At 38.7% G+C, this 25,325-nt stretch overlaps 1 protein-coding gene across 1 annotated transcript in view; it reads left to right on the forward strand.

The window, feature by feature from the left end:
- Positions 1 to 25,325, forward strand: part of LOC137394631 (uncharacterized) — a 52,342-nt gene that overhangs the window by 5,854 nt on the left and 21,163 nt on the right. The window contains exon 2 of the mRNA XM_068081382.1: positions 12,939 to 13,078. Coding sequence (XP_067937483.1) covers positions 12,939 to 13,078 — 140 coding nt within the window. The remainder of the gene's footprint in view (positions 1 to 12,938; positions 13,079 to 25,325) is intronic.

A 25,325-nucleotide genomic window follows, 5' to 3' on the forward strand; every position in this document is an offset into this window, starting at 1 on the left:
TGCTGGGGTACCCCAACCCAAAGAGTCAATATACTCTGGACACCGATGCCAGTAATGTGGGAGTGGGGGCCGTCCTGTCTCAGAACCAGGGGGCAGGGAGACCGTAGTGGCATACTACAGCAAGACCCTCAGCCCAGCCGAATAAAATTACTGTGTAACGCGCCGAGAGCTCCTGGCAGTAGTAAAAGCTGTCAAGCACTTCCGGCCCTACTTGTATGGTCAACAGTTCGTGCTCCACACGGACCATGCCTCCCTGAGATGGCTGTGTAGGAGGAGGGAGCCGTCGGCTCAAGTAGCTCGGTGGCTGGAGATTCTGTCGGAATTCTCGTACTCACTGGAACACCGATCAGGGGTCAAGCACGAGAATGCCGACGGCCTGAGTCGACAGGACTGCCCAAACGACTGTCGACAGTGTATCCGAATAGAGGAGCGAGACGGGGGCCCTAGCAAACAGGCATTGCTGGAAGGAGAGTCCGACACCGTGGCCGCAATTAAGCTACCAGGAGACCGAAATTTCCGACAGCTGGTACAGAGCCAAATGGAAGGGACACAGGCCGTGGCCAGGATGTACTGGGCAGTAAAAAATGATCAAGAGCTATCAGAGGAGGAGCTGACTCTAGGGAGTAACGAGCTCCGGGTCCTACACAAGAGACGGGAGGCTCTGAGGTTATCCCCCAACGGCGTCCTGGAGGTCAGACTAACGACGAACGGCCACCCCAGATGGTGTACCCTATGTCCTCGGGCGGACCGGAGCCGGGTAATGTGGGACACGCACAGGCTTGCCCACGCGGGGGTTCACAAGACTGTAAAAAGATTACTGCTCAATTGGTATTGGCCGGGACTGAATGCCGACGTGAGACGACTCATCAAGACGTGTGAGATCTGTCAAGTGGCAAAAACCGGCGGGAATCACGCAACTAGGAGCAGACACCGATTGTACGCCGGGCAACCGTGGCAGAAGCTAGCGGTTGACCTGGTGGGACCAATGCCAGTGACTAACCGAGGGAACAAGTGGATACTAGTGATAGCGACCATTTCTCCAGATGGCAGGATGCAATAGCGATCCCGGATGCAACTGCCCCGGTGGTAGCCGCAACCCTGGACGAAAGGGTGTTCTGTTATTTTGGCCTACCCGAGGAATTACACTCCGACCAAGGGGCTCAATTTGAGTCTAAACTCATGGGAGAATTATGTAGTCTATGGAACGTAGACAAAACACGGACTACACCATACCACCCCCAGGGAAATGGCATTGTAGAAAAAAACAATCGGAGCCTAGGAGATTCCTTAAGAGCCTTGCTCCTGCGCCGTGGGCCTACAGAGTGGGACTTGTTGCTGCCACAGATAATGAGGGCTTTCCGGGGCACTCCCCACTCCGCCACGGGAGAAACCGCGAATTACATGATGATGGGCAGGGAACTGCGATTGCCAGACCAGCTCTCAGAACCCGTTGCAGTCATTGGTCAGGCGGTACAGCCCTACGTACTGGAACTGGCCAGCCGGCTGGAGGAAACGTATGAAATTCTCCGAGACCGCCAAATGAAAATCCGGGTGGAGGACGACGAAGAGCCCCCATCGTTTGGGACCGGTGACTTGGTGCTGCTGGTCAACAAGAGACGTAGATGAGGAGAAAACCCCAAGTTACAGCCCAAATATGTGGGACCCTATACAGTCACTAGGTGTAATCCCAACCATACGTACCAAGTAGAGAGACAAGGACAAATATCAGTACAAAACGAGGAGAGATTAAAACCATACTACGCGTGTCCAAAGGCCGATGGGAGGGCCCCGGCCACCAAGGAACCCTCCAGGAGGCCAAACATGAGAGGTGCCACTGGACGAAGAGAGAGGAGGCTGGAAGAGCTAGGGGAGATGCTGCCCGCAGTAGAGTACACTAGAAGGGAGCCCCCCCCCCCCCCCCCCCCCCGCCAACACGGTAGGAGAGGATGGAACCTCCCCCGGATATGGACAGTAACACGTTCAGGAGACGACTTCTGGAGGTCCTGGCCAGAGAAAGAGGGTCTGCCTCGGGCAGTCACGATCCCACCGGAGGGGTTAGGGAGGCAACAGAGCAAACCGGTATATCTAACGCAGAACCAGAGGAACCAAGTCTCGGGCCCTGTTCCGAACCCCCGGTGAAGCCCTCCGGACAGGATTTGACAGAAGGAGAGACAGACAATACCGCAGTCGATGAGACCTCCGACTCCGGAGTCACCGAACAAAGGGATCCGCCCCCACCCGAAGTTTCTACACCAGCACCAGCTGAAGAAGAGGTGCGAATGAACGCAGAACCAAGGAGAACAGAAAATGGTATGGGAGAAAGACGAGACGGGAGACCCCGGCGAATGGTGGGTCCTCCTATCAGATACGGCGAGACTGTGTGCCACCAAATCGACCCTGAAGAAGAAGGACCGGAAGCCAGAGAAAGACAGGCCGAACTCAGGGAACGGTATCAGTCTACCAAAGCTATGGTGGAACAACTGGAGACCTTGATAGAGAGGGAAGGTCTGAGGACGAACTTAGAACTGATGTCTCAATATACAATTCTAAAAGAGTCGGTTGCCGAACTAGAAGAGATGATGGCCGCAAGCCGCCACGGAGGAGAGCAACCAGATACAATCATACCAGACCGAAATATCCCGGGAAAGGAGGCAGAGACGGAGGCAGACGAAGAAAACCAAGCAGGAGAGGAACCATCCGGCAATGAAGGCCTTCGACAGCAGACTCCGAACGGCAGAACAATTCAGGAACAAGAGCACGGCAGGACCGGAAAGCGGCCATCTTATGAAACTGAGACAGCCTCCAGTCACTTCAACCGTTGCGCACTAACGAATAACCAGCTCTCTCCACAAACCTATATCACGAATATGAGACCAACTTCAGATGAAACCAACGCCATCGAGGATCCAGAACTGCAGGAATTATTAACAGAATTGGATGAGATCCTGGAGGAAACTGAGATAACGGCAGAGAACCAAGACGTCGATCAGGTAAAACTACCTGGGAATAACATAGCCAAGAAAAATATCGCACCCATTGCCTATAAGGGAGCGAGGCCGGTAGAACCGGCGATAACCAATACCAGGATGGTGCAAATGGTAGGGAACAGGGCGCCCCAGGACAAAGCCAAGCCAAAACAGGCCAGGCAAAATTCTGAGGGCCAGAGTTTCCAAGTCAGGAGCGGAGGTAAACCACTCCAGGGTGGCCCTCCGCTAGAGACTAGCCAGAGGCACCAGTTGGATACTCGACCACGATCAGGACCAGTACAAGCCTGCTCGATAAACCTACCAACGTTTCCGGTCGATCAGAAAAAAGAGAACGGACTGCTCGAGAGAAGAAAAAGCCGGGAAACCCTCGACGGAGTAGCCGAGGATATCTGGTACTCCCCCACTTCCTACGCAAGGATGGAGGCCGCGGAAGACCGCCAGAAGGGAGAGTGCAGACTCTGTGGCTTCAAAAACAAGGACAGTAGGGTAGTAAGGAGACATATTCGGCAACACTTTTGGCGCTACTGGTGCAAATGTCAGAAAAATTCATCGTCATTCTTTAGTATATACAAGCACCAAAAGAAAGCCAAGGATTCTGGACTACACCCTAGCATTGTATACCAAGTAGATCAGGAGTGGTACACCGATTTTTGTACATACATGAAATGGACAGAGTGCCCCCCGTTTGGAACCTGCCTTCCCATAAAGGATGGGAACGGATGGGTACGAGGTAGAAGAATAGGACAAAAACGACTAAGGACAGAGTCACCAGAAGAAAAGGGGTGTACTGAACAGGAGACCCTCCAGGACGACGGGAGGGACGGACAAGCCGACCTCCGCGTCCATTTAAACCGATGCCGAACCGCCGGAGGAAGAGAGGAGCGGGTCCAAAGGCCTTTTCCCCAAGGGTACGTAATCCCAAGGGTAAAGCAGAGGAAAGCGAGACTCATCAACCAGGAAATAAACACACCGCCTAAGGGAGCTGGGATAGAGGTAGCAGGAGAAAGCGAGACTGCCCTGGAGATCCACGTCAATGCGGACGACATCGCTGGGGTATACGCCGAAGCCGATGGCAAGACCAAGGAACCTACCAGCAGCAGGGTAACCAGGGCCATCGAGAACACACGGGCCCGGCGAGAAGAGTACAACCGTAGAGCGGGAAGAGAAGAGGACCAATACCAACGTTACATCCGGATGGCCGAGGAATGCCGTATAGAAGCTCAGAGGTTGAGAACACAAGCGCGACATTTCCACTGAGAACACTTAATTGTTCACCCCTGGCCAAACAATTGGGGGGGGGAGAGTGTGGAGGACCGGGACATACCTGTGTACTATTTACTGCACTCATATATATATCCGCACTATCATTTAACCGAACCTCTCGAACTTCCTTTATTGCATACTTGAACTGCCTTTTTATTATTATATAACTGTATTACTGAACTGCCTTTTTATTATATAACTGTATTACTGAACTGCCTTTTTGTTACATAACCATCCTGTTATATCTGGCATATCCTTTGTGATATAAATAGATCAGTAGGCGGAGTTAAACGATAGGCGCTGGCTATATAAGCCAGCGCGGTAGACAGGCAGGGTGTGCTTGATTTCACTCATACTTGTGCATACTTGTATTGAAGACATCATTAATAAACTGCTATACACTCATACGAACTGCTTCTATTGACGCCTGCCTGGTTGGCTCACCGATTGTACAAGCAGGCTCAGTGCAACCAACAGACGGAACTGCCAGGGTGACTCTAAGAAGGCTAGGAGGCGATCCACGGCCTTGTCTAGACTCGATCGGGTGTGCCATGGCACAAGAGATCCAGTCTTAAGACCAGCCACTAGTGGATCCAGACTAGCCTGAGATAGAGATCCAGAGGCAGGCCGGGGGTTTGGTTTCGGAGCAAGCCTGACTACTAGGTTCTTGTCTTGGACTGACTTGACCGCCACGGGCAGGTCAATCAGGCCTCGAACAAGGGCAGCCAGTAGCCCAGGTTGCGACTCCCTTGTTAGGAAGTAAAGCTGACTCAGCTACCGGAGTCAGATCCTTTACAGTATAGATGTGATGTATAGATGCGATGTATAGATGCGATGTATAGATGCGATGTATAGATGCGATGTATAGATGCGATGTATAGATGCGATGTATAGATGCGATGTATAGATGCGATGTATAGATGCGATGTATAGATGCGATGTATAGATGCGATGTATAGATGCGATGTATAGATGTGTGCTTAGTGGCGACTGGACAAGCCATGAACCAATGTTTCAGAACTTTTTTATTAAGTAGCTCCAGTCTCTTCTATCAAAACGGTATAGCCTGTGGAAAACATAGAAGTGCATATCTAAGGCATACAAGACATCAAAATACAGACATCTGTATCCTAGACACAGCATTTATGCGCAGGCATCCTTACGTTCATATGTTAATCTACCAAGTGAGTACAAGCAATACTCGTTCATTTGCCAACTCCTCGCTGTATTACACTTGTTGGAGTGTCCACTGCGCGTTGTGTATTACACTTGTTGGAGTGTTGACTGTGTGTTGCGTATTACACTTGTTGGAGTGTCCACTGCGTGTTGCTTATTACACTTGTTGGAGTGTCTACTGCGTGTTCTAGTGTTGGGCCGGTATTGGGTTATCCGCTCTTACCGATACCGAGGGATTCTCGGTATCCGAGGAAACCAATCATTTTCGGTGACAGCTAGGTATCCGCGGCCGGTTTGATATCATCGGTATTTATCTGTTAAAGCCTACCAGTAAATGGTTTTACGGATATCCGAAGAGATTTTTGAAACGCTTCGTGACGAACATGCTAATCTCAGCACGCATTGGCGAACAAATTCAACGAAAATTTCCACGCTTACTGTATCTATTATTATATTACGTTACATTGATAATGCCACCAGCCTCGAAGGTTTGGGAGTTCTCCACAGATGGGAGGATGTATAAAGACTTTAACGGGACTGGACTCTAATTGGACTGCGTATAATTATGTGATTACATTACCTGATTACAATGTGTGATAGTAAGATTTCTGTAAACTGTTTCAGTATATTTATCAAAGAGAGACCCTTGCCATTATCTATCTGTTCTTTATTATACATAACGTTTGTATCAATAACTATATTTTTTAATAGAATAAACAATACAAACATCTATTATGAAAATTATATTTCCATCTTTCTTTTCTTTTTTGGCTTTCTAAAACAAGGAGTCTCTTTGCCGCAACAATATACTGCTGACTAAAGAATGTTTTTTGCACAACGATAAAAGTTGTTCGAGACAGTTCTGATTTAAAGTTTAAACCATTAAACTTTAAACTATTTAAAGACACACTGATAACCACATACCGAACAATAGTACCGACAATACCGAACTTTCTTAGTTGGCCAAGGATACCGAAGATGGTAAATACCGAGGATACCGATACCGGGAAACCCGATAAAAATGTGCAAGGATATCCGATCCGGCACTAAATTAGATACGGCCCAACACTAGTTCTGTATTACACTTGTTGGTGTGTCCACTGTGTGTTCCGTATTACACTTGTTAGAGTGTCCACTGCGTGTTCCGTATTACACTTGTTGGAGTGTGGACTGTGTGTTCTGAATTACACTTGTTGGAATGTCCACTGCGTGTTCTGTATTACACTTGTTAGAGTGTCCACCGCTTGTTCCATATTACACTTGTTGGAGTGTCCATTGCGTGTTCTGCATTACACTTGTTGGAGTGCCGACTGGTGTTTCGCTTCATTAAACAGTTATTCTTTGCTAGTCTGGAATGATAAGAACTAGTTAAAGATGTGGTTGTGTAAAATTTGAATTGATTCTAAAAGAAAGCATTTTTTTGTCTATCAGTTGATACCTAGTTTGTTGTGCTAGGAAATCTCCATTGTCAAGATATTGGAAGAATAAAATCGAAAAAATTCGATCACGGTAAAAACGCTCAGGCCAAAAAACATGCCCAGACTTGCCCAAAATGATGTAACGCGTGATACAACCTGTCTCTACCTCGTGTATTCAAATCGGCTATTGTGATAAAAGTCTAGTCCTACGTGGCTCTATTGGCATATATTTTATCTTGTATTTGCTCGTGTTGGCTAAAATAAAATTTTAAATCTAGCTACAGATATATTATTACCAACGTCTTAAAGGCCTCAAACAAAAAAAATTAAAAACTTGTCATATTAGCTTCTTCTAAATGCTGTGTAAACATATTAGTACCGACTACCAATTCTACCGGTCTACGGTAATTCGGTCGCTAAACACACTAATGATATACAGCCTCCCAAAAGCCCCGCCCACATTATGCCCGTCGCCTATCCTGGGGGGACTGTATATCATTGCCCACACCAAAAACTAGTTTCTTACTACCGTAAGTAAAGTTGTATAGTCGACTCTCAACGTTATCGAGTCATTATTGGTATCAATGTGTAGAAAAAACATCCACTGGTCACATTTGATTAGTTGATTCAAGTACTAAACAAATGGTCGAGCTATGCAAAAGTGCCTGTCCATGCAGCTCTGATTGCACTTCATAAATCCATCTATCAGAAAAGATTTTAGCACAGGTGTCAACGGGGCTATGATATGTTCAATGTTTTGCAAATCATGTTTTGCATTATCTTCAACAATATTATTTTATTATATATATTTTTACAAGCAAAAAAGTTTCATCTCGGCATAAAGATCTTATTTAAAAATATCTACCCATAATCTAAGTCGTGGCCACTCACATAGTTTCAGCTCATGCAATAAGACAAATTCATCTACTGCAGCAAACTCAAACAAAGCATGGTTTATGCAGCACACATTCAAGTCTCTCTTTCCCATTTATGGCAGTTTCCACACTGACAAAGCTGCTACGGCTGGTGGGACCACATAAACATCCTGTAATCAGTAAAACAAATGCAATAAATATATGTCATTCATAGATATGTCATTCTAAAGCGTATCTACTAAAAGCTTTCAAGTTAGGAGTTAGATAGATTGTGAATGCAATTTTCAAAATGAATAAATGTTTAACAAAAGCATAAGTATGCCAAGCCAACAATTCGAAGCTTTGGTTCTGGAAGTTAAAAATTTACATTGATCAATCGATTTTCTTCACTTTCTACATGTGAGGAGTGAACATCTAAAGTCAAATCATAAATCTAATTTACTAGATAAAACTTCCAAAGAAAATTTGAAGCAACTATAGCTAGTTGAAACGATAAAAAAGTATAAAACGATGATTGGTGATTGCAAAAAGTTATAATTTTATTAATTAGTACTAAAGATATTACCTTTAGCATATTCATCAATCTAAGCCATTGTATTGCTAGATGCAATGGATTAAAAAGAAGCCGTCAAGAACTCACTGTGCATACGTATCTCGCACGCGCAGGAAATTACATTAACCTCAAACAGGGAAATATAATCTGAATGTAAACTCAACAGTATATCTATAGGAGACTCAAAGTAAAAGATAAATTTACCTCCATTTTCCTATCTTCCTCCGTAGCACTTTAACCACCTGATGCCCAGAAAACTCGGAGTCACCTTCGCAGTAACTTTACAATTTTTTTGTTTGTCAATAAAACTTGTTGATCGAGTAATCCATTACGTTTTACGAGTGATAACATTTATTACAACCTATATAAAAATTTCGTCTTCATGATTAGCTAATGAAGCGATCTTATATTTATCGCTCGTGGACTCTTTTCAGATGTATCACTAGTTACGTCACGAATGAAGCACACGCTGGAATGTGAGGGTTTTAAAAGATGGCCTCATTCAAACGCATATATCTCTGGACAGGGTTAGTCTACAAAGATAAAAATGACATCAAATTGTAGCTGATGTTTTAGCCTTTTATTGGTCTAAATTTCATTAAATCGACCTTTTTGACGCAACCACATCTTTAAGACCTCATTCAGGTTATAAAACTATGCAGCAGGTTTCCTGTAATAACCATAATGAAAAACATTCCCATAACTGGCAGTGCCGTTATTGTGTGTTTGAGTAATTGTGCTTTAAATACATGCCACAAACAAATCTGAGAAGGACTTTTACCATCTTAGAGGTTTCAGACCTAAAACTAATACCAATATCAGATCTCTTCTGTTACAACACTAGTACAACCTACATCTTGAGTATCTAAAGATTTTTCAACATGCCCGATTAGTCCAACTAGAAGGTCAATGCACTTGAAAAGCGACTTGAATCCTTCATCTTTACTCAATAATGTGTGTACATGAAAGTAGGCTTTATGGAAGTCTAACATCAGAATCAAACAGGGTAAGAGTATAAGACATAACAGTCACATGTAATGTATTGTAGGACTAAGTGTAACGTTGGCTGCAACATGAGTAATAGTTGTTACTCTACTCGAGTACACGCTGCCATCGTAGCAAATCTTATCTCTCGCAGCTTCATCAATTCTTCCATGATCTGTAATGGCACAGGCTTTGAGGTCTACATTTTATGCCAGATATGTTTATGAGGGCTTTTGGTGTGTACTGTTACTGGTTTATCTCATGACTCTGGTTGCCTGTACCATTATATGTAAGTCTAAGTTCTGTTATATCCTAGAATATAAGCATGCGCCTTTCTAGATGTTATCCATTTCAAATCTTGTTCAACTCCCTGGCAATGAATAATCAGATATGAACCTTTTCAGTTTCTTCAGAGAGCAGTACTCCATAGAAACATTTCTGACTCTATCCAATTCATCCAATCTTTGGTTTGGTCCATTTTTACCAGTTCTTACAAGTTCTCTGTTTGAACAATGAAATTATTTAAAACATTTTTTGCAGATCTTCGCAAAAGCAGTAATGGCCTCTATATTTTTTTCTGCGTAGTAGCCAATGAAATTTATAAGAATAAAGTTTTCTGAGTAAGAGAGCATAATTTTCAATCTTAAATACATCTGCTAGTTATTTCAGCAATAACCTTCTTGGCGGTCTACAATTAGAAATACTCACTGAGACCTATTTGCTCTGACACACACGCTATTATTATATAAAGACTTTGTTTGCATTTTTGTGGCTTTCATGAGATTGTTTAGCAAGAGTTTGTGGCAAACTTGATTGTTCTTGACACAAGGTAGTTTTTGTTACCTTGACACAAGGTGGTTTTTGTTACCTGCTTGTACTAGCGTACTAGCGGAATGTCTGGCGATGCATGGATATTAAAAATTTGCTTATAAACAGTGACAGGTAATGTAGTTGCCTGTCACTCACTATTAGCCTGGCACATTGCCAATGAAAAGTTGCAGTAAGCTAGTTAGGTATGCCGAGACATTGCATCAGCATTGTCCATCTATATGCTATTCTAATAGTAGCTATAGCCGAGGGACACACATACATACTTTGAGATGTATATATATATATATAGATGAAGAACAAAGAAAAGATATGATTAGCTCAACATCATCCTAATGTGGCGTTACCAACACCGTGTGAAATAGTTTGATCGCATTTGTGTAGATAAGCAAACAGAGAATCACATGATTTGTAAATTGAATTACTCCTAACCAAAATTGCTTTTACAGATGAGGCATCAGTAATTCGTTCCACTGCTTTAACACATATAAGCGCATATACATGTAGCCTTATCTGGGCGATATTCTATGGAAATTCTATTATTTCTAAAATGCCGAAATGGAGCTGTCTTTTAGCCAGAAAAATGATCGCTCTATTTCAAGGGTCATCTCTACTTTATGATCTATTAAAATTTATCTAAAGGTTGCTTGTGATTCATAAACGGACAGAATTTTTTATTAGTATTAGCTTTATCCAGTTAATGAAATAATCAGATAGCTTACATCCTTACATTGTTTCTATTTGAGTTCATTCCTCCACCGGAGTTATCCTCCACCGGAGTATTCTTCCATAGACAAGGTTCCTCGTGTCGTCATCTTTTCCAATAATCTCCATTCTCTTTATCTCACTTCATTCTATAGTAAGACTGTCTGCTCTGTGTTTCATCGATCACCCTAATTCTCTACTTTCCTTTAGATCCTTCACTTTCCGTTCCCCTTCTATTCTTCTTCTCATCTCAGCTTTCATCCAGCTCTCCAGCAGAATGTGCCCAAACCACCATCCCTTTTCTCATCTTTATCGTATCTACAAGGTTTAGCCGTGGTTCTCAACCCCTACAAAGGGCACCTTCACATTTGCTCATATCCTCCTTATTGCATTTATACGAATAGATATTCATATTTAAATAACTAGAAATTCCCCTGTCATACAGCCCACAACCAAAGTGATAATGGAAAAAAGAAAGGGTACTGCTGGTTGTTGAAAAAGTAGTTACAAAAGGTCAGAATTCTGCAGCAGTAGAATTGTTTAGTTAGAAGTTGTAGGCTTCACCTACAACATCTACTAAAGAATTCTTTGAATCAGATGAGTTGTTGTTATTATTTTGAGTAGCTTGTTGAACATTAGCATTTGATATTGATGGTTGCTGTGAGGACCTCCTATTTCTACTCCTCCGTAATAATTGGGAGACGTGGGACAGCCAGTGTGACGACGTGGTGTTCTGGGAAGTTGTATGTCCATGGTAGTTGTCAAGTTGTTTTGAAATGAAAATCAAAAGGTCAATTATGCAAAACAAAAGGTTGCATAAAAATCAGACCTAATCTACAACTATCTCAAACCTATGTTTTACAACAATAAAATAAATATTAATTCAAGCTGTAGGCTTAACCTACTGTACGTAATTTAACTAACAACAGCAATAATGAAGTATGTTTATTATATCTCTGAAATGCAGTATTAAAAGTAAAATGGCAAGCTGTCGTGTAATATACACAGCTTGAAAGTTGCGTTGGAAAGTTGAAAGTTGGTTTGTTGAATGTAGAATGGTTTTGACAGCGATATGTAACAGAAAGCAAGCATTAGCATTAACGCGTCTGGAAGTTTTCTGCAAACTGGAGTAAAATAAAGAAATATTCTTGTCACAAAGGGGCATTGTAGTTCGGCCCTAGCTTGTAGATAAGATGTAAAGAAATCTGGCTAATGTTCTAGATAATTTAATGAAACCTTCGGTAATTGGACGAAAAACGTAGGTTGATAAACTGTGTACCACATTTTCGTACCTGTAAATCGGTCTACGCCTCAAACGGTCTATGTTAATTAAAGAAATGTTGATATGTCGATGTTGTAAATTCTAATGATTATTCTTATAATTAAATATTATAATAATTTTTTTATAAAATCAAATAATTAATTCGAATAATAAAATCGGCAAAAGAGAAACAATCACTTTTCAGTACTTCTAAGTTAATTACAGAAACCTTTGGCAATTGAACAATTCCATAGACTGGTGAAATGTGCACGTTTTTCTCGTGAAATTTGGACGACTTAATAGTTATACTATCTATCGCACGGTCTTATTGGCGTTTTGTTGGCCAGTCTTGATTTTGATTAAAAAAGGCTTCTCAAGTTTTTATTTCGATTTTAGACCGAATTAATCTGTCTATTTATGTATCATCCGATCAGATGGGTTAGTTTTAAGATTTTGCGGTAACCTTTCAAAAACTTGGTAATATATTTAAATAGGTTTATATGTGTTTTGTATCATTATTATACTTGAACGACTCTACACAAAAATGGTTAAATTTGTTGAAGATATTTTGGTACAAGGGTTTGGTAACGCCGTTAACGGATAATTTTTCGGGAGTTGTGTGCACATATGCATTTATCATGAATCTCCCAACCAATCGCTTGGCTCGTGTTTGGTCGTGGGACAGCCATAAAAATTAAATTTGTTTGAACGTTTTTTATTCAGATTTTTATTATTTGAACATCAGATAGTTATGATGATGGTGATAGTGATGATGCTCTTGCGTTACTATTATTTATCAATTGTTTTATTTATAGCCAGACAGACAGACTCAGATGAACACAAAAGTTACTGAATCTCTAATGAATAATTCTTTTTGTTTGTTACCAGAGACTTCAACTACTATTATAACTACTACGAATAGCAGCAGTGATATGAATATGACACATTCGATATCAGTTTCTCTACCAACGGAACTACCAATAGAACCACCCATACCTTCACATCGGTTGCGAAAAGTGATAGTACCGGTAAGTGTACAAGTATTGTGTGTACGTATGTACATACGTATGTACATATATATGTACATATATACATACATATGTATGTACATATATACATACATATGTATGTACATACATATGTACCTACGTATATACAACTATACGTGCATATATGTATGTACGTATGTATTTACATACGCATATACAGTAGACGCTCCTATAACGTAAATTCCAGATAACGTAAAAAATTTATGTGAAGTTTTGGTTTCCTACTGCGTAAGAAATTCCATTTAACGTAAAGTGTCAAGTCGGGCGAGTTTTCGAAATTGATTTTGATTTCAAATTTGTTTATTTTGCCGCACTTACGGAAGCAAAAACGCCGTGCTGTTAGCGTTATATCTATTATGTATAACTTTTGCAACATTCTATTTCGTTGTAATAGATCGTTAACTGTTTCGACAAAAAGGAGAGTAGGAATGCTGCGAAAATGTTCATAAATACAAATGCGATCGATTGGTGCAGGTGTTACACCATCGGTCTACCAGTCCGAATGTCACAAGTTGAAGTATCATTAAAAATTATCTTAATCCTAACCTTGACCCCTGGATAGTGATAGACGACAACAAGTAGAACTGCTTTTTATAGTAAAAATAGTTTTGCCTTATTGTAGACGTACAAAATTTTTGTTATTAAATTTACTTTGCAGAAGAGACTTTGCTGTTTAGAAAAATAAGCAAATCATTATAATTGAACACGCAAATTTGCAGTCCCTATCAACTTGTTGTAAAAGTTACCGCAAACATGGTCTATAAAACCAGTGAGATTGATAATAAAAAGGAAAAAAGTTGTCGATGCAAACCAATAATTGCAGTTGCGGTACAACCTACAAACTAACAGAGTTCGGTAAAGTACCTACACATGTATGTACGTACGTACATATGTACGGATGTGTGTATGTAATATGAAATATGTACATATGTACATATGTACATATTTCAGTAATTCATTCCACTGCTTTAACCCTTTAGCGACGGCCGGCTTACGGCTGGGAAAGTACCAGCGGACGGGGCAATTACTAGGGCGATTTGAGCTTTCGACATGGCTGCATAAAAACTGCAATAATTTTCATCACAAATGTGGTAATTACATCAATTATTATGCATAAGAAAGCTGAGAAATTTCTCCACAAGCTGATATTTTCTCTATGCAGATAGCTTGCAAATGCTTACCAGCAAAAATCTCAGATTGTTGAAGCAATGATTTTTTTATTTTCATGTTTCATTTTCCATTGCATTTTTCTAATTGTTAAAGGTAAATGACAATATTGTATAAATACTGGTTGCAAAGATTCATAGGTTCACAACAATTTGCAAAAGAAATTGGTCGTTGGAGAGCCTTGAAAGTGGAGTTATGAGCTCTGAAGCATTACGGGAGGGCCATGCGAAATTCTCAGCAACCAACCCAAAAGACCAGCAGAAAAGTGAGGCCTGACATGGTCGCCTAAGCTTCGCTATAACTTACATGCAAATTGGTATGAAACTGCAAATGAATATGCATCTGAAAGCTGAGATATTTTCCTACAGACTGAGATCTTTTCCTCCAAGTAGCTTGCAAGTCTTTACATTTCGAGATCTATTTATTCGCAGTTATGATTTTCTGCAGTCAGATTTATATGTATTTATTGAAACTATAGATATATGTACCAGTAACAATTTTGCATATAAACTCATTGCACAGATTCATGTGTGCTGCAAAAAAGATTAGCTGGTTGTGTACAAGAAAAATTGAGTGGGGAGCCTGTATTCACACATTTGGTGAAGCAACAAAAGACAGGAAGCAACATTTATTATAAGCAGAAACAACAAATCATGGACTGCTACATTGCAAAACAATATAAGAACTGAACTCTTTGATTAGGTGAGTGCTCTGAGGAGAGCAACAAACCACAAATACAACATACTAATGCACAACAAATACAATAGAATATGACATTTCAGCGAATGCAACGATGTACAAGCTAGCAATGCGAAGCAATGAAGCATTTGTAGAAACTAAACAAAATACAATTTGTAAATAAATCTAGTTAGCATGACAAGGATCAAAACATGACTCGCACAAAGATACTCCACAAGTGACTCCACTGCGCTTTCAGCTTGCTCTCGCTCCTCACCCATGTATACAGACAACTTGTGCACGTAGCGAGAGACAGCATCACAGAGTGCAAATAACTTTATTCCAAATCTAGATCTGTTAGATGGAATATACTGCCTGAAGCTGAGCCATCCTTTCCATATGCCAGCTTTCATCTATAGATATAAATTTACCAAACAGCAAAACAGAATATAACCGGTCGCATATCATGGCAAAAACATCTTCCAACTTGAACAATTTATTGCCAGCAGGCTGTTCAAAATAGTCAGCAAAAAGAAAACCTGTTTCTATTTTGTTGCTATTTTTAATTTTTATTAAAAATCAGCGTAGATAATAAAGGATTGTGGAGCAGTAAGACAACAGAGTAGGCTTTTCGAGAATATATATGCTTAGCTAAACCAATAACTCGCCAGATGTATTTACCATCAACAGGGTCCGAAGCATCGCAATGTTTTTGAAAGCCGTATTTATTCGTTTCGTTAATTATAACATTTATAATGGCCGATGTTATAAAAAGCTTTAAATGATAAAAAAACTTACCTGTTTAAAAATTCAAACTTACTCCTGCCAAGCTGTCAGCAAAACGTAATTATTTTGGTTTTAAGTCAGCTCCTCTTGGAAATCCGTAAAAACTCCCAGTTTCATCGCCGGCCGTTTCACTGTCACTTTCGCAATCCAATTCACTCTGTTGATCTTCTTTTTTAATTCCATCGTCTTCTCCACATTTTTCTGACTTAGTAACTTCTTCTTCACTTCCAAACCAGCCGATGTCTTCCTCTAAACAAACTTTTTAGCAGAGCTTGAACAATCGCGTGTGTACACGATGAATAACTTTCCAAAAAGGAAGATCTAATCTAATCTAATCTAAAATTTTCCCACTACACCCTTCTAGAAAGAAGGAAAGGCGTGGGAACTCTTTTATTACAAAAATTCTTTACTAAAAACCTCTCAGGTCTCGAGTTGTTCTCGGCCAAAAAGAATTAAAAAACACATTTGTCCGGATTGTTGGCACAAACAGACCTGCTTTCTGTCGAGTGTTGTGGTGCTTGATAGTATTTTTAAAATCAGGGACCGTAAAGTTCCTTTCCACTGCTTTTAAATAAAATGCACACCTAATATCTTTTCGCCGTTTAGCTAAACTCTCGATCCCTGTATTTGCTCTTATTTCTGTAAAACTGACTTGCCCCTTTAGTTTAAAAATAAACCTTAAAGCGGTGTTCTGTATTTTCTCAAATCTTTTGATATCTTTTTCCATAAACGGGTCCCATACCGTGCAACCGTACTCTAAAAGTGGCCTCACCAAAGAAAAATAAGCAATCTGTCGAGTTTTTGTGTCAGCATGCTTTAAAACTCTCCTTAGCATATGTAATGTTCTATTAGCTTTGCTTATTATTTTTACATAGTGAATTTCCCATTTCAGGTTATTTTGCAACTCAATGCCAAGATATGGATGTGAATCAACATTGTCTAAACGTTGATCACATAAAAAATAACTTGCTTTTGAATTTGACTCTCCAACTGAAAGAACAGCACATTTAGAAACATTAAAAGTCAATTGCCACTCATTAGAATACTTTTGGAGTACCCTAAGGTCTTGTTGCAATACCGCTTTGTTGACGCGGGAATTAAATAAAAAAGTATCGTCAGCAAACAGTCGGCATTCTGACACCATAAGGTCTGGCAAGTCGTTAACGTACATTAAAGATCAAATCTTTTACAATGTGTTTTGCTTGCACATGCGTATTAGTGATTATTTATAGCCTCAAACAAGTAGTATAAAGCCTACCAAATTTGATGGAACTATTAATTTTAATTTTTAACGATTTTTTTTAAAGAATAAAATATTTTAAAAAAGGCCTATCGTAGACTGAATTTTAATGTGATTTCACGGGGTTCGGCCTCTGAGACATTGCCCGTTTGACGGGCTTGCACGGGCTTCGTCCTTAAAGAGTTAACACATATAAGCGCATATACATGTAGCCTTATCTGGACAATATTCTATGGAAATTCTATTATTTCTAAAACGTTGAAATAAGAAAGGATCGCGCAATTTCGAGGGTCGTCTCTACTTTATGATCTATTAAAATTTATCTAAAGGTTGCTTGCAATTCATAAACAGACAGACTTTTTTTATTAGTTTAGTTTTGGTAGAATTTTCCAGAAATATTCAGATGACTTACATCTTTACATTGTTTCTATTTTTATGTACATAAATATATATATATTCTATATATAAATATATACATAAAGTTGATGCTGCACAAAGCTAGATGCTGCATCAATTTAGACATTTTATCTGAAGAGTGTGATACTTATTGTACCACATGAAACTATTAGTAATAAAATGTTTAACTGATAGAGTGAAGTTCCACTTATACATATTTTATATATATATAACTGTATGTATATATATATATATATATATAACTGTATATATATAACTGTATATATATAACTGTATATATAACTGTATATATATATATATATACATATATATATATATATATATATATATATATATATATATATACAGTCATACTTCGACTTACGAGCTTAATGCGTTCCGAGACTGAGCTCGTATGTCAATTTACTCGCATGTTGGGGCAATTCATTTATATATAGAACAATTAAATATATATTGATTGGTTTCCATACTCTAAAAAATGCAAATAAAACTCTCAAAACAAGATATTGTAACAGAAAGTACATGTTGGTTATTGTCCTAACTCACCACATGCTTTCAAAAAGCAACAAATAAAAAATAATGCAAGGAAATGTGATAAATTAAAATGTAAAATTAAATACATACAATAGCAGCTAACGCTAGCATTAGCCAGAGAGGGAGATATAAGTTATCCTTCATTACAACAGTTGACTTTGATAAGTTTGGATTTTATTAAAGTGTTAAAAGACAAACTTAGAAGCAATTCTAAAAGCACACTTTCATTTTCAACTTGACGTAATTAAAATTTCTTCGGCGTTCATCGCTTGAAGTTTCTCGCTGATGAGCTAATTTTTCTTTTTTTTCGCTTTCACGACTAGCCGGCCGTTTTAAGATGAACCTATCTAAGGACGTTTGCCTTTGTCGCCCTTTCAACATGTCGCGATTAGGACGAACACATGTGTCGTCACAAATGTTTAATGCATGACCACTAGCCAACTTGTCCGAATGTCTATTTTTATAGTTTTGATAGATAGCACCGGCCTTTTCAAATGACGTCGTTTCAGTTACGCTGTCACCGGCCAATTGTTTATCTTTTATCCAATGCCTGAGCGGTCTCTCCATCAGCGGTCGTGAAGATCGCTGCGCCGTTTAGAAACTATGGTTAATCTTTTTGCGAGCTAAATGCCCTGAATATAATCCTTCTGTTTGATAATTGTGGATGTATTTCTGTCCTATTGCTGAGCTAGCTCAATTACGCATACACATTTCGCATATTTTTCAATAATTTTCTGTTTAATATCAATTGTTATCATTTGCTTTTTTTTTGCATTATTTTTCATTTTACTGGCAAACTTTCGGTCTACGCACAATACTTCTAATTCACATAATTCTGCACTTAAAATCGGGCACAAAAACACGGTACAAAAGTATAACCTGAGCAGTTGAAAAATACAGCTTGATGCTGTTGTCATAAAACACCTCCAGCATACTTGGCAACTGACTCACGTGCTCGTATCTCAAACATGGCTCGTATGTTAGTGCTAAAACTTGCTTAAAAGCTGGCTTGTATCTCAAGTTTCTCGTACGTTGGAGCACTCGTAAGTTGAAGTATTACTGTATATGTGTGTAAATGCTCCCTTACTTCGGTTTGGTTGAGCACTCTGTGAGAGGTGCGGCACTATTAGCCTTTGTGCAAAGCTCATCACTTTTGTGATTTGAGCACTCTGGTGCCAGCACATTGACTTTCTTAAAGTCTGTGAGGCAACTTTGTTGTTTCATGGCAGGAAGTCAACTCTCATTGGTAATGGGATTTGTGTCCCTTGCCTAAGCTCTGAGCTGCACTGATGAGGCTTCAATAGCCGAAACAGTACTGTCTGTAGCATGAGTATATATATATATATATATATATATATATATATATATATATATATATATATATATATATATATATATATATATAACTGTATACATATACAGTCAAACATGGATAACTCGAACTTTACGGGACCGAGAAAAAGTGTTCGAATTATCAGAGCGTTCAAGTTATCAGAGCACTGTCACAAGTCTATGTATTTACTTATTTATTAGTAGATACATGAACATATACAAACTATAATATAAATCAAAAGCACAAATGGCTTGTTTCAAATTAAATGCTTCTAATGTAAAGTTTAAAACGTTTTTATCAAAAAGTATAAAGATTTTTCTATCACTTGAGATTGGTTTGTTGTTTGAGGTGATGTTATTGCCAGGACGTTTTTTAGATTGACATTGGCAAAACTTGATCGTTGTTGAAATGCTCAAAAGAAAAGACATCTTTTTCTTTTGAGCGTTTTACCCACGATCAATTTTGCCGATTTTTCTTGAAGTTTATGCAAAGATTACCTCACTTTACCTTGCTTCCGAAGGGCGATCGCTAAGCGGATGTTTGGTATAAATCAAATTTCACCAAACCTTTAGAAAAGTCGTTGACAAAAATATTTTGCCGATGGTGGTAATAACGACGCTTATGAATTACGAAAAGTTGAGGTTTACCTCTTTGGTTTGGAATAAAGTGATTTTCTAAAGCGATAACAACCGTTTCGGTAGCCGTTGGGAAACAAACAGTTTGAGTTAGCAGTGTTGAGTTCGAGTTATCTATGGCAATTTATCATTACGTGGGAACGGACCAAAGAAACCGTTCGAATTAACCATGTGTTCGAGCTTTCCGTGGGCGAGTTATCCATGTTTCACTGTATATATATATATATAACTGTATACATATATATAACTGTATATATATACATAATTATATACATGTATATATATAACTGTATATATATACATTTGTATATATATATATACATATTTATATATATGTACATATATGTATATTTGTATATACACACGTATGTACATGCATTATGTGTGTACGTACATACATACGTACATGATTGATCATATGTATGTACATAATTATGTAGGTACACGTGAATATGTGTGCACATATGTGCGCATGTATATACGCACATATGTACATACATATGTATATATTCATGTACTGTTTGTATGTAAGTAGCAAGAGCGAAAGATGCTATTAGATTGCATGGCTCAATGGAACTTACATTCACTACTCTATCCTGGACACATTTAGCTTATTTATTACTGCTTGATGAAACAATGTGACACCAAATATTAAAAATGATCAAGAACTATTTTTTAAGATCTGATTGATTTCAAAAATCTATTTGATTTTTTATCTGTTTAGTAATAATACCATAGTATATACCATAGTAATCATTTACCGTGATGTGCATTAATAACTGTATACTATACTTATTGCCTTTGAGATTATTTATAAAAAAATAAGCAGATATCAACTAAAAAAAAACAAAAGAATTACAAAAATGTTTTGTTGCTCAGTATTCAGATAAACTTGGTAAATTAATTATAAATTGAAGGATGCAAAGTTTGTGGATTATCAACATTTTAAAATAGCGATACAAGCCTACTTCCGGCAACAGACAGCAGTAGAGAGTAGGTCTAGATTCATTAACGATGTGTGCAGATGTGTACGTAAAAAAGTACAATTATTACTATCAGCGTGTTGTTTTCTTTGTATATATTTAATGGTTTTAGAGAATGATTTAAAAAATGAGGCTAAACCATAGTACAGAGTCGATCCCATTAAAGGTTAACAGTGATGGTTACAGGCAGTTTGGCCTTGTCTTTGAGAAGAAAACTCCTAAAATAATAAAAAACCGCTAGTATCTGTTATAAAATTCCTGAACTCGTATGCTTAGCTGTGTACACTTTCAATTGTGACTGAGCAGGGCCCACCATTTTCACTTTTAATATTTTATTAATATTTTATTTGATTGTTCTGCCTATAATGGAAATAATCAAACTAATAACAAAAATATTAAAAATAGTATTAGCAATAATAATAAAATTAGTAATAGTTATAAACACTACTAATAATTTTGTTTGTCTGATGATCCTAACCTATAGTTTGACCATTGTGTGAGCTAAGAGCTCAATTTACGGGAATGTTTCAATAAATAAAGCGTGTGACTCGAGTGAAGGAATAATGATACCTCCTACCAGGGAGAGCAATACCTTACAAGTGTTTGAAAGCATAAAGCTAACTGCGAGGAACACTACCATAGTTACTCAGTTACCATAGTTACTCAGGCTTGCTTTGCTAGCAAAGAGCGAAAAGAATAGATATGAACTTCATTATCACTGGTCAAGGTCATTTAAAGCAGATTATACCATGGGGCGGCTTAGCCGCCCAGCTGAGCCACCCCAACTTTTTAGTGATTTTTGGTGACTAAGTACTAAGAATTGCAGTCTAAGCTCATTCACTTGGAATTTCCAACAACTAATTAACTAGCTCATTCACTAGAACGCACCTAGGGCGAGTTCAGGCCCGTATTCCCTGGGGCGGCTGGCCGGCTGAGCCGTCCCAACTGTTTCGGAACTTTCCGCGGCTAAGTACAGTCAAACTCGGATAACTCGCCCTCGTATAAATGTAACATTTCATCTCAAACACAAGGTTAACTCAAACGGATTTGTTTGGTCCGTTCCCACGCAATGATAAATTGCTTCAGATAACTCGACCTCAACATCATTTATTCGAAAAGTTATTTGCCCAACGGCTATGGAGACGGTTTTTATCGCTGTAGAATATCCCTTTATTCGAAGCCATAGAGACAAACATCAACTTTTAGTAGTTCTTAGGCGTCATTATTATCATCATCAGTGGCAAAATATTCTTGTTAACGACCTTTATAAAGGTTTGCAAAATATCAAGTTTTACCAAACATCCGCTTGGCCATGTCCCATCGAAAGCGTGGAAACTTCTGGATGAACTTAAAATAAAATCGGCAAAATTGATCTTTGTAAAACGCTCAAAAGAAAAAGATGTCTTTTTTCTGAGCAATTTAATTGCGGTCAAGTTTTGCCTATTTTAATTTAAAAACGTTTCGTCAGTCACATCACTTAAAACAAAACAAATCTCAAAAAATAGAAAAATGTTGATCCTTTCCGATAAAATTTTGAAAACTTCACACAAGAGGCCCGGCTGAGGCCCTATGTAAGAAAAACCTGTTGGGGGCTTACACCGCCCCTCCCCCTCAACACCCCCAGGTGTTCATAACTAGTCACCTAACATTAGCCGCTCCAACATTGCAACCAGTGAATACAGGCCTGAGTTCAGCCGAGTTGCGCTCTAGCGATGAAGTGGAGAGGCTCACTAATCTAGTATTGGTTTTGCCTGCCACTAATGCAGTGAGTGAGAGATCCTTTTCTTTATTGAAGCAAATCAAAACATCGATGAGGAGCACTATGAGGCAGGCTCGTCTAAATAATCTTCTAATATTACACATATATAAAGATGTTGAAATGGATACAGAATCTGTTGTGAAAGATCTTTGCCATGGACACATTGACACAACAAGAGCTATTGCAATAAAGACCTAATACACATAGCTCTTGTTCTGTCAATATCCCTTTCAGAAATCTGTAAGGCCATGAGTTTTATATTGTTATATCTGTTGGGGGTTTACACTGCCCCCAAACCCCCAGGTGTTCATAACTAGTTGCCTAACATTTGCAGCCTTAACTTGCAACCAGGGAATACAGGCCTGGATTAGACCTCAAGACAAAAAACAAAAAATAGTAAAGTAAATTATTTGTATTGAGAGAAAAAGCTCTTTGCCTATAACAAAGCTCTTTGTCTATAACAAAGCTCTTTGCCTATAACAAAGCTCTTTGCCTATAACAAAGCTCTTTGCCTATAACAAAGCTCTTTGCCTATAACAAAGCTCTTTGCCTATAACAAAGCTCTTTGCCTATAACAAAGCTCTTTGTCTATAACAAAGCTCTTTGCCTATAACAAAGCTCTTTGCCTATAACAAAGCTCTTTGCCTATAACAAAGCTCTTTGTCTATAACAAAGCTCTTTGCCTATAACAAAGTTCTTTGCCTATAACAAAGCTCTTTGTCTATAACAAAGCTCTTTGTCTATAACAAAGCTCTTTGCCTATAACAAAGCTCTTTGCCTATAACAAAGCTCTTTGCCTATAACAAAGCTCATTGCCTATAACAAAGCTCTTTGTCTATAACAAAGCTCTTTGTCTATAACAAAGCTCTTTGTCTATAACGAAGCTCTTTGCCTATAACAAAGCTCTTTGCCTATAACAAAGCTCTTTGCCTATAACAAAGCTCATTGCCTATATAGTGGAGCAGCAGCCTACCATAAAGTGCTAAAAAAAAGTGATTTATTTTATATTAGGATGGACAATATGCTGAAATAATGTTTTAGACCAGAATTTTATGCTGATTCTGAATATCTAGTTTCTACACTTCTAAACTAGCCACCAGATTAATGATAATGTATTACGTGATACAATAAATTAATAATATAATTTTTATAATTTACAAGTTCGACCAGTACAGAGCGGGACTGTGATACATCAAACTAGATCCAAATTTGTAGCTGATTTCAAATATCATATAATGAGATTTCAAAAACGCATGGATTTGAATTTATATTACATAATATTATTATGTAAGTTATATGCATAACTTGAAGTATGTATTAAATATAATTGTGAATACCACTCAATTCCATGTGTTTTTGGACCAAAATTTGGAGCTTGTTCCGAGGATATAAATGACAATTCTCTCAACTGGCCACAACATTTTCATAATGTATTATGTAATACATGAATTTAATGATATAATTTCAAATTTCGCCAGTTTATCATTTGGGGAAAGCAAAGAGATTGCAATACATCAATCAAGATCAGAATTTGTAGCATATTTCATATTTAATATTTATATCTTTCCAAGTTGCATAGAGTTTAACATATACACAATATTATATAACCATTTATTTCGATGAACATCCTGTCTTACATCGACAAAACATGTCTTTCATCACACCAGAAGGCGATGGGTCTGTGTCATCCATGTGATTTTGAGATTTCCATTATACAAAGTCCAGCCATGATTAGTGGGTAGGGGTGGATCAATTGTTGGCTGCACAGCTCTACACCATATGGCTGCTTGGTAACCAGCTCTCATTACATGCAGCCTCAATTCATCTTGGGTTGGAGGAAGGTTAGCTTGGGAAATCCTTGAGGAGTGCAATAAACCAAATATCTTGCTTCATTGACCTTTTCAGCCGTGTCAATATTATAAAGTCTGCATATGAGTTTCTCTATAGAGTGCTGAGTATCATCATCTACCTCAAACTCTAAGCCCAAAGATATACGTTAATACGTTGATGAACTCAGGGTTCTGATTGAGCAAATTCAGAAAGGATTTCTTTCCCTTTGAATGAAATGCGCTGATACTATCACAACCGCTGAGTGCATGTAGACCCAGAAGTGCCTGGCAGTAGGGCGGTGTTAGAATACCTGATACATTTCCAGTGTGTATGCATCGCATTCGTTCTTTCTTCCCACAAAAGTAGTACAATTGATCTGATGGAAGCTCATGTACCAAAGATATACAAATCATAAACACATCTGTATCTTGACACTTTATCATCACCGTACAGTTCGATCCTTTGTCTTCCATGATGGACATTATATGTGCTATCATTCTTGTGTCAGCTTTCTCATGATCTGATGCTAGACTCACTATATTTTTGTTACTGGTTTTCCCATCCATTTGAAAACTGATCTTGTTGCACTTGGAAGAAAATGCTATGTATACATCAAGATCCTGTTTGATCTGTGCACTGCTCCACTCCTTACTCAAGAATGGCATAAAGTATTTCCGGTACGTTTCATTGTATGGATCTGATTCTCTGAAAGCATCAATATAAAAAGCAATGAAAAACTCTCACCAATGACCACAAAAAGCCCAGAGTAATCAGTCTATTTGGCAAAGTAATGTGCCATTGCTAGATAGCTCTATTTTAAGATAATATAAGATATACAGTATATGTTCAAGTTAGATTGATTGC

Source organism: Watersipora subatra, chromosome 4, assembly GCF_963576615.1.
Source record: "Watersipora subatra chromosome 4, tzWatSuba1.1, whole genome shotgun sequence".
Classification (NCBI taxonomy): Eukaryota; Metazoa; Bryozoa; class Gymnolaemata; order Cheilostomatida; family Watersiporidae; genus Watersipora; species Watersipora subatra.